Source organism: Aethalodelphis obliquidens, unplaced genomic scaffold, assembly GCF_003676395.1.
Source record: "Aethalodelphis obliquidens isolate GAN/ISIS:26980383/991018 unplaced genomic scaffold, ASM367639v1 scaffold7, whole genome shotgun sequence".
Taxonomy (NCBI): domain Eukaryota; kingdom Metazoa; phylum Chordata; class Mammalia; order Artiodactyla; family Delphinidae; genus Aethalodelphis; species Aethalodelphis obliquidens.
Window position 1 is genome coordinate 13,523,740 of NW_020837951.1, and position 11,024 is coordinate 13,534,763.

Genomic DNA, 11,024 nt, shown 5'->3' on the forward strand with positions numbered 1-11,024 from the left:
AATCAACTTCTCCTCCACCTATAATCTCATCACATTTTGCAGAGAGCTCTATTATAGCAGTTGCCACATTGCATTATTATTATTGGTTTCTCCACAACCCCAGACAGAATGTTTTCATCCTTGTGCCCCTAATCTCTAGCACAGTGTCAGGTACATAATGTGTATTGATAAATGTCAAATGAATGACCCCCACGTTTGATCATTCAGCCACTTCTGAGAATATTAAGTGATTGGAGAGCACTTTGGTTCACAAGACAGAAGACTTCAATTTGGACAGTTCTACTTGTTACAAAATTCTTAAAGTGAACCAAACTCTGAGACCCATTCAATCTAGTTTTACTTCTGAAATCATATAGAACATAGTTAGCCTCTCTTCTCCTTGAGTGACAGAAAAAAACCCCAAAACTATGTAAATATATAGTTTCTTTTCTTCTCCAGCATAAATAATTACCAATTACAATTCTTTCAATAGACTCTCATGTAACATAATTTTTTTCCTCTCATTCACTGAAGCACCAAATATTTTCATTCTAAGAAATGAATATTGAAGAGTAAAATTTCAAGTACAGAAAGGGAGAATATTTTGTGGGTAGAGGGACCCATGTTAGGACAGACAATTCATAATTTAACTTCCTTGGGCCTCAGCTGCAAAAAGAGGGTTTGGAATAGGTGATCTCCAAGGCCCCATGGGAGGGACTCATTGATGGGGTAAATTGTGTGTTCATCAAGCCACCTCTTCTAATTGCACTTTCATTGCTGCAGATAAACAGTGTACCATGTTTTATAGCATGTCCCATACCAAACTTCAGAAAGTCTGTGAAGGAGTAATGTGCAAATGTGTCGAAGGTAAACTTTGTTTAATGTGTTTAGGCTGCGTGCTTGTTTAAAGCAGCCACTCATAATCTGGGACTAATCTTGGGGGAGCTGTTTGACAAACTGTCGTTTCTCAGAAGTAGAAATGTAATCTCATCTGATTGAAAGCTCATTCCTTGAGCACTGTAAAGCTACTTTTTGACAGCTCTGGGACAACCCGATAGTTCCTACTGTACAGAGGCAGAGAAATACCATCCAGATGGTTGTTGGATATCCGAAGGATAACATGATGTGAAATTGTTACTTTTCACCTGGTCATTTTAGTGTAATAGGACCACAGCCTAAGAGAACAGAGGCTCCAGACTGAACCACTAGCTCCTCTTTCTTTCCCCTTGTCCTTCCCAGATAGTGACATTCTCCATTCAGTCTTTCATCTGTCAAGGCAGTTTTACTTCTTGTTGGCCAAGGAAAAGACCCAGAACTCACCAATAATCAGCAATGGACTCCGTGAGGGTCTGGGTTCTTTTTGGTTTTATTTTGTTTTTCAAAATCCTTAAAATCTATACATTTCTTAGGTACTTATTGCTCCATCTTAGAGCTTTAAATCAGTCAACTCATCAATTTGGTTCCTTCAAGGGATTTTTGATTATACTCAAAATGGAAAAATTTCCTCCTTTCTTCAATGAAGCATAAATATTTCTAAAGAGCTGAATGTGGAGTGACTACCCATTCTAAGAATAAGTCTCTTGTTCAAGATTTTGTTTTTGTTTGTTTTGTTTTGTTTTTGCTTTACATACTGTTTTACTTTATGGAAGAGGAGAAAATGGACAGGTCTTAGGAATCTGGTATTTGTAAGATTATATTAGATTGTCTTAGGGCTGATGAGAAAGAACTATGTTTACTCCCAAAGCTGTCTGTTCCTTACATTAACCTAACTTGTACTGTTTTTCACAAAATCCAGCTGACTGTGGACAAATGCAGACAGAACTGGATCTGACAATCTCTGCAGCTACTAGAAAAGAAACAGCATGTAAACCAGAGATTGCATATGGTAAGTTCAAAAGTTCAATGTATAGTTCCATTAAACATGACATTTTATGAAAACATGATCAGTTAGGAAGATCTACAACTTTACACAGTGATTATATAGATACAACATTCCACATGTTCCCTTGAAGGAAAATGCCATCAATTTTCAGCATTAACATGAAAAGTTATTTATCCTTCAACAAAGAAATAGGATTTTCATTAAAAATGATAGGAGTGAGGTGCACACGCAGCCAAGACACTTTATTCCACAGACCCCATTGAATTAAAGGTGCTAAAACATATCCAAAGAGAATATTTGAGAAGCCACACAGGTATAAGATTTCACTACTGCATTCTTCCAGTCAATCGAGCAGAAACAGAGACAAAGACAGTTTGGGGGTCTGGGTACTTTCCAAATCCCTCCAAAGACAAGGTAAAAATATCAGTACTAAATAATTTTTAATATATCCACAGTCACAATCCATGTTTGAGACTCTCTCCATTTCAAAAGGAGCATCCCCTTCTTGTTGTCCAGACCTCACAGCTAAATCAAATGCCCAAGTACAGTTGTAGTCTTGTCTCAAATTCCTCATAGAATTAGATCCTTTATTTTCTGTCCATAATTTCTAATGTTTATTTCTGGCTTTTTTAATAGAGAAAGAGAGAGAGAGAGCACACAGTTTATACACTATTTCAAATCTTTTCTTGAAAATTGGTAGGGGGTTATTTATAAATAAAAAATAAGAACAGTGCTGTTCGTGTAGCATTTTGTGTTTACCAACTGCTTTCATATATGGTTTCTCACTGGTGTCCCATAAGCCCCCTTGGAGGTAACAGAGAATTATCCTTATTTTACCAATGAAGAAAGTGAGGGTCTGGGAGACTAAATAATTTGCTCAAAGTCTTGCCAGAAGTAAGTAATAGAACTAGGATGCATCCTGGTCTCCAATATTATTTCCGTGATATCACGCTGAATTCTCTTAATGGAAATACAGCCATAAGAATGAATTTTGTATGGCTCATGGTCTTTCCTTCAAATTCATATCTTGAGTTTTTAAAAAATGCTAAAAAGTTGCCTAACTCAGCCAAGACCCACTGCCACTTTTAAAATACATTGAAGAGAATACTATATTGTTTTAACAAGTTTTTTCTAAAATTTAGAAGAACCAAGTTATTTCTTCCCTCCATAATAGAACTATTTTAACTCTTAAATATAAGAAATCTATTTTAACACAGAGTAAATGCAATCTGGATTTAGTTCATTACATTCAAGAAAAAACTTAGCTGTCTTTTTTGGAGCTACAGGTTAATGCTGGAATAATAGAATAGAAACAAAATTAAATAATTCCCTCTATCCATCTATGGCCACGGTAGGTACATTGCCCATATCTACCGTAAGTACTTAAGAATCTGAAATTCAGGACAGTCTTTAAGCTACTAATTTACACAGCCTTCAGTTCTGCCACAATGAGTTCATTCATTCATCTATATGTCTTGCTAGCTAACTAGGATCTCAAAAATAGACAAAAGCTTTTAGGTCATTCACTTCAACCCCATCGAAAGCAAAAATAAGAGGATTTTTTTTCTCAGGCCATATAGAAGAGATGGGTCCCTTCAAGCTGGTCATTTCAGAGCTGAGGTCAAACACACCATAGGTTAAACATTGATGCCTGAATGAAGAGAAAACAGGATTGAGAATGTTTCATGTCAGACAGTTGCCGATCCAAGCAAAGACGGGTTGGAAAATGGAGTCCTATCAAAAACCAAAGATCAAAGCCAGTGGAGGTATCTGAAGAATGGAGGCAAGGGACCAGAGAGTCTCACATGGCAGGCCCTAGTGATAGAGAAGGAAGGGGCTCTTTGAAGTGCCCCGTAGGCATGACTCCATTCATCTCAAAGATCAGACTCTGAACTTTACATCTTTCTAAGGCTTGTTTTGTTTGATTTTGTGTGCTTCTGTCTTTTAATTTAATATTGCTCTTATCCTAACCAGCCTGTTCTATAACAGTGATCAGAGATAGTGATTTTAAGTAGAATGAGTCATTACAGTCATGACCAGTAGAATCACACTGGGAGTATTTGGGAAGGCTTCTTGGAAGAAATGAGATTTACTGCAGGGTGCCCATAAGAGCTTGCCATGCTTCATTTCTCATATGTTTGATGGACTCTGGCTTCTATTGGACACAGCAGTAGTGGTAATAAGCATGAATTATTGTGTATGTGTGTGTTTTTTTTAACCAGCTTATAAAGTTAAGATCATAGCCATCACTGAAGAAAATGCTTTTGTCAAGTATACCTCAACCCTCCTGGATATCTACAAAGCTGGTAAGAATTCATTCATTCATTCTTTCATTCAACAAATACTTAGTCCTTACTATGTGGCAGGCATTATATTAGACACAGAGGATACAATGTGAATAACACAGCCATAGGTCCTGCCTTCATAAAATTTATATTCTATTTGAGGAGACACGTTTTTTAAAAAAGGAGATGGACAAATAAACAATTATAAATCATAAGTATTATAGTTGAAACAGATGTGGAATTAATGGGGGAAACTCCTTTGGAGTGATAGCAGATGGCGTCTTTTAGGAGATGATATTAGGAGTTAGCCATTCTTAAAGGGCAGAGTAGAGGGAACCAGATGGGCAGGAGCTGGGTCATACAGGGGTTTATAAGGCATGGTGAGAAATTTGGATTTTATTCTAGAAGTTCAAAGGGAACCTAATAAACGGTTTTAGGTAGGCAAGAAACATTTTATGATGTATGGTTTTAAAAATCATCCTGGTTTCTATTGGAGGGCACAAGATTTGAAACAGGGAAACCAGTTAGGAGCATCTATGAAGTGCAAAATGGCTCAGATGCCATGTGAGTTTTGATAGGATAAGTGAGCTTTAGTAACCAATACAAAAAATAAATTCATATGTAAAATAACACATAAAACACTTTAAAATATGTTCCCTTTTATTCTTTAAGTAAACTGAGCTACAAATATTGTGAAACTGCTTGTAATGATATAAATAGTAACACAAATGATTCATTAAATCATGTTTAATCCCAAATAAGTTTTTTTTTTTTTTTTTTAAGAAACTGTCAGTGTTATTTTGCTTGACTCACTCACTTGGATAGGGGACCCTGTTTGTGCTTTGATTTGACAACAAGGAACCACATCAAATTTTTCCAATTGCATGTCTACTGATAGTCATTACATGACCTATAGCCTCAATAAGTAATTTCTCCTAATAGCAGCAGTATCGTGCATGGTACTGAACACTTTCTCAGTTGCTGCTGAACTAGCAGTAATTACATTCAAATGTTTCTAGTCCTTATGATACCATCTAACATTTTCATGTATTTAATATATCTCTATTATCAGCTAAATTATAAAAACAATTACTGAAATGTCATATTTAATTTTCCTAATTTTCTTAATTTTTATTCCCCGTCAACCCTCAGTTTTACAAACATCATTGACAAAGTTTCAGAATTCACAGGTTTTACAAAACTTAAAAGTTCATTATATTTTTTGCTCTTGTCACTAAAAACAAAAACACTTTCATACAATTAGTTTTTCTCTTAAATTGATATTTTATTTTGTTTTATATCAAACGACATGTCATTCTTCATTTTGTAACAGCTCTTGCTTCATTTTCATATTTCCTTTACTTATTTTTCTACGATCAGTTTTATCATTCATTCATTAATCTGTCAGCTTATTAAAGCTGAAACATTTTTTTCTTGAATACATATAGTATTGACATAATTGCTAGAATATCATAGGCAAATCACTAAAGCACATATATATTCACTTTCTAAATGTTTACTCCTATATCTGTCAAAGTGAATCTATCAGACTTGATATGATTTATAAACTGCCTTTGGAGTTCTAGCACTACTGGCTGCCTGTCAAAATCCCAATATTTTTCCAATTTTTATTAATGCAATTGTTTGAGGTCTTCACACTATTACTTAATTCTGTCTAGTGTATATTAGCTATGTGGTAGTGAATATCAAATATATGAAAACAATATCTAAAGTGATTTTTGTCTTTGATTGCATTATCCAGAGACACTTGATAGGTGATTCAGTCAAAGTGAAACAGCTGGAAATTTCAGGATTTTTACTGAAGCCCCAGACTTCTCCCTGGCATTACATTTGCACCAATAAGGTGTTCATGTAAATATTTCTCATTGACACCTTTTTTCTCAAACAGTTTGATATGCTGTCCCGTTGTTCCTTCCAGTACCTTGAGTTCAACAAAACCCATTAAGCCATCTTCAAAGTCTCTAATTTTTCATTTTAAGTTATTTAAAACACATGTTATATTAAATAGTTGATTTTCTCAATGATTGAAATTTTATTTTATTACCTTATTTATATTTTTCAAAAAGCTGTGTTCTCATTTCAGTAGATATAAATTTTGCAATAAGTAGGACCATAAATCTAAATTGTGGCAATATGTTTACATTGTTTTTTTTGAAATGTTATCAAGTATTTCAACTCTGAAAATGTTTGATTATTTTTAACCATACACTAGAGTTTAAAATTCTAGTAGTTTCCAAATTTTTCTTTGCTTGATCAATACTCTGACAACATTTTTTCTGATTTTTATTATTTCAAATGTTTTACTGTATGAAGTTGATTTGTGATGTTATTTTTTTCTCATTGATGATCACAAGTGTTCCTTATTTGAAACACGATTGCCATTCTGACAAAATAGGTAAGCGTTTAGTACTTTGATCTTTTCACAACTCAATTTTCAAGCACTTTTTGCATACAACGTTCGCATCATAAGCAATAATAAGCCATTCCTATTTTTACTGAAATAATCAAGTGCTTTTCATTCCAGAAATACAAATTACTTATTTTGTATCAATTCTTGCCTACTATCAAAAGACGTTCCAGACTGTTCTGAATTTTCTGCAGCATCAGATGATTCCCAAGCTGCAGTTTTGTTTGTTTTTTTAAAAATTTTTTTGGCTGCATTGGGTCTTCATTGCTGCGTGCAGGCTTTCTCTAGTTGTGGTGAGCGGGGGCTACTCTTCATTGAGTTGCGCTGGCTTCTCATTGCTGTGGCTTCTCTTCTTGCAGACCATGGGCTCGAGGAGCGATGTCTTCAGTAGTTGCAGCACACAGGCTCAGTAGTTGTGACTCACAGGCTCTAGAGTGCAGGCTCAGTAGTTGTGGCGCACGGGCTTACTTGCTCTGTGGCATGTGAGATCTTCCTGGACCAGGATTTGAACCCGTGTCCCCTGCACTGGCAGGTGAATTCTTAACCACTGCGCCACCAGGGAAGTCCCTGCAGTTCTCTTTTTTTATAAATTTATTTCTGGCTGCCTTGGGTCTTTGTTGCTGCATGAGGGCTTTCTCTAGTTATGGCAAGCGGGGCCCACTCCTCGCCGTGGTGCGCAGGCTTCTCATTGCAGTGGCCTCTCTTGCTGTGGAGCACGGACTCTAGGCATGCGGGCTTCAGTAGTTGTGGCACACCGGCCTAGCCGCTCCGCAGCATGTGGGCTCTTACCGGACCAGGGCTCGAACCCACGTCCCCTGCATTGGCAGGCAGATTCTTAACCACTGCGCCACCAGGGAAATCCCTGCAGTTCTTTACTGATATCATTTCTTCTTTGTTCTCCTGTCAATTCAGAAGATTCATATTTATGATAGTTAAAAGGAAATGTTAAGAAAATTTTGCATACTTTGTTATCTAGTCATTCTGGGTGTTAGTTAGTCATTCTGGTGTTAGTTTTTAATATATATAGATTTTGCATTCATATAAATATTAAAACACCACACACTTACCATTTACAAAAGAATTGCTGCTCACTAACAATAAACCAAAATAAAAACTAAACTACTTAGAATCAAGGGCAACTATGTGGTTCAAGGATAATGATGTTATTATCCTATGATTAGTGTTTCTCCTAAAGCACAGGATGCATAGAGTAGGTGAGGGTATAAATGAAAGAAAGATGAGTGATTGTTGAAACTGAGGTTGATTAATTATTCTCCCTTCTGAATATGCTTGAAGTTTCCCGTAACAAAAGGTTTTAAAAAATAATAAGCCCCCCTGCAGCCACACTGCTTACCATGACAGGGGCTGACTTGGCAAATCGTGCTGGGAAGGGTGTTTAGATGTTGCTGCAACAGGAAGTCATGTAATAATGGTCACCGGGAGAGCCTAAGAACATTAGCTTGAACTAACATGAGTACACTAGAATTTATAGTACTAATTAAAGTTTACCATTTATGCATTACTATTATATGCTATTTAGCAACAGGTTCAGAATTTTTTCAGGATTTAAAAAAATGTTTTTCTTTATTTATTTTTGGCTGCATTGGGTCTTCATTGCTACACGTGGGCTTTCTCTAGTTGTGGCGAGTGGGGCTACTCTTCATTGCGGTACACGGGCTTCTCAATGCGGTGGCTTCTCTTGTTGTGGAGCATGGGCTCTAGGTGCACGGGCTTCAGTAGTTGTGGCACGCAGGCTCAGTAGTTGTGGTGCACGGGCTTAGTTGCTCTGTGGCGTGTGGGATCTTCCCGGACCAGGGCTCAAACCCGTGTCCCCTGCATTGGCAGGCAGATTCTTAACCACTGTGCCACCAGGGAAGCCCGAGAATTTAATAATTAGTATGACTCTGCCAGAGTTTAATAACTGGATATCAGTCCTGAATTTATAGCAATGAATTCCCTGTCCTGGACTCAAAAAGTTTCCAGCCTAGCAGAGGAATCAGGCATGTGGAGTGAAACATTCTGATAGAAATTCAAGTATAATGGAGTAAGGGGAAGACAGATACTTTTGACAAAGAGCATCAGGGAATGTTTACTGGATACTGTGAGAACTGAAGATGCGTTTAAAGATGGGTAGACATTCAACAGGCCAACACGAAGAGGAATGCATTCCAGGCAGGGAGCCAACTTCTTGGCTACGTACTAGTTCTGTGGGAATCCTAAAGTTATCCTCCTTAAAATTTTCTAGTCTTTCGCATGTCTTGCACTTTTCTACGAAGTTGCCCATTGCCAGCTACCAAATCCTTTTTTATTTTCCTGTGTAACATATGGAGATTAATATTGTTCAACTCTAAAGAGGTTCTTTTAATTCCTGGTTCTACAAGAGTAATAATGAAAAGCGCTTATATATTGCTTACTGTGTTCTAAGCACTTTTCATATAGTAACCCATTTAATCTCACAACAGTTCTGCAGGGTAGGTTTTACTGTGATGCCCATTTTTTGGATGAGGGGTCTGAGCTTCATTTGTCTGGGGTCACACAGCCAGGAAGTGGAAGAGCTGGGGTTTAGCCTGGGGAGCCTAATCCCAGAGTCTGAAGTCTTTTTTTTTTTTTCACACACACACACTGTATTTTATTTTTACAAGAGATAAATAAACTGACACCAAGCATTGTAAATGGATGACCACAACAAAAGCAACAATGATTGCAATTACCAAACACAAAACACACTCACACTATGTCATAATATTGCAGAGTCCGAAGTGTTAACCACATGGACATTGCCTATAGCCATTAGCCTGTCAATAGAAATTTACACTGAATAATAAATAGCCGTGAGGAACTGGAATTCTCGAAAGAGTTAATAATTTTGACACTGTGACAAGAATGTGATAACCTTATTTGTGTGTCTCTCAGGAGAAGCTGCTGCTGAGAAAGACTCTGAAATCACCTTCATTAAAAAGACAACCTGTGTTAACGCTGACCTGGAAGAAGGAAAACAGTACTTAATTATGGGTAAAGAGGCCCTGCAGATAAAATACAATTTCCATTTCAAGTAAGTCACCAATATTTTGGAGTCTCTGATCTTCCCTCCAAAACAGAGTGCAATTTATTCTTAAACACACTGCGTGTTCTTACGTGCCCTGCTGTTAATACGCAAACCATTAGGAGCATAAATGAAATAATATGAGTTTAAAACAAAGAGCTCCTCAAAACCACCAGGGTGGCTAAGGACGCACTGAGGATAAACCAATTGAGTGCTCAGGTCTGACAGTGAATCTGGGGGTGCTCATTGACCCCCCTTTACCACATGTGTTCCCTCAGTAAGTTCTCAGGCTGTTGTGTTTTAAAGAGGACAGTGTTTGGATACACGTTTTATTATCTGTTTTTTAAAAATAGACATTGAAACAGATGCTGTTCCTGCCTTTAACCATGGGAGCCCCAAGCAGCTTATGATCCCCAGGGTTTTGTGGACCTTCCTGGGGAGAGACGGGTCCAGAAGTGTTTGGCCGGCAACCTGATCCCTGGGCACCTGAGCAGCCTGGCCTCAGCTGAATTCAGCTCTTCTCTCTCTGTGGCCATCATCACAAATGCTTTGTTTGCATTATTTCTTGGCAGGTACATCTACCCGTTAGATTCCTTGACCTGGATTGAATATTGGCCCACAGACACCGGGTGTCCATCTTGCCAAGCATTTTTAGCGAATCTAGATGAGTTTACTGAAGACATCTTTTTAAATGGCTGTGAAAACGCCTAAAGAAGGTCAGCTGCATCCAGTTTTCACTATAGACTCCTGTTGAAGTTTCTTCCTTTTTTTTTTTTCGAGCGTTCACAGCTGGTCTTATTTGGAGAGCTCACTCTACTTAGAATTAGGGACACTTGCTTTTATTAGAGAACGATTTTAAGAGCAGTAACTCTCTGAAATAACATGTCCTTGGGGGGCATGGAGACAGACACTCATTCCAAGGTTATTGGACACCAGAAGCAATAAATTGGAACCCTCCTAAAACCTACCACTCAGGAATGTTTGCTGGGGATGAAAGAATAGCCCCATTGAAATGTAGTATCTTACAAAAACATGGCCTTTGCTTGAAAGAAAATACCAAGGAACAGAAGACTGATCATTAAAGCCTGCCTTTGCTTTCAAAATGTGCGAAAAAGCGTGTTATTTTATGCTAGGTCAGCTTCAACCACACAAAGACAGGCAAATTGAGAGAGGTAGAGAAAGCAGCCCGGGAGATCTGAGAAGGCCTCACCTCAGAGCCCTCAGCAACCTGAGAAGGTAGGAGACTTGCCGTTGCCCCCTCCCCTCCTGTTGCCCTCTCCTTACCCTCATGGGGACCCCTCTACTCCCCTCCCCACCCACCCAGCAATACTCATTTCCCCTGGAACTTGTTCTCCTGGAAGGCAAGCAACCTAATGAAGAGAAATCTAGTGGGAATCAGGAGCCCTA

The 11,024-nt window shown here is 37.9% G+C and overlaps 1 protein-coding gene across 1 annotated transcript in view; it reads left to right on the plus strand.

Annotated features, from left to right (window-relative positions):
* The window catches only part of C5 (complement C5), a 77,931-nt gene extending 67,178 nt beyond the window's left edge, over positions 1-10,753 (plus strand). Inside the window, exons 37-41 of the mRNA XM_027105020.1 lie at positions 763-846; positions 1,775-1,864; positions 4,084-4,167; positions 9,488-9,626; positions 10,190-10,753. Coding sequence (XP_026960821.1) covers positions 763-846; positions 1,775-1,864; positions 4,084-4,167; positions 9,488-9,626; positions 10,190-10,328 — 536 coding nt within the window. The 3' untranslated portion in view covers positions 10,329-10,753. The remainder of the gene's footprint in view (positions 1-762; positions 847-1,774; positions 1,865-4,083; positions 4,168-9,487; positions 9,627-10,189) is intronic.
* Positions 10,754-11,024: the final 271 nt, after the last annotated feature.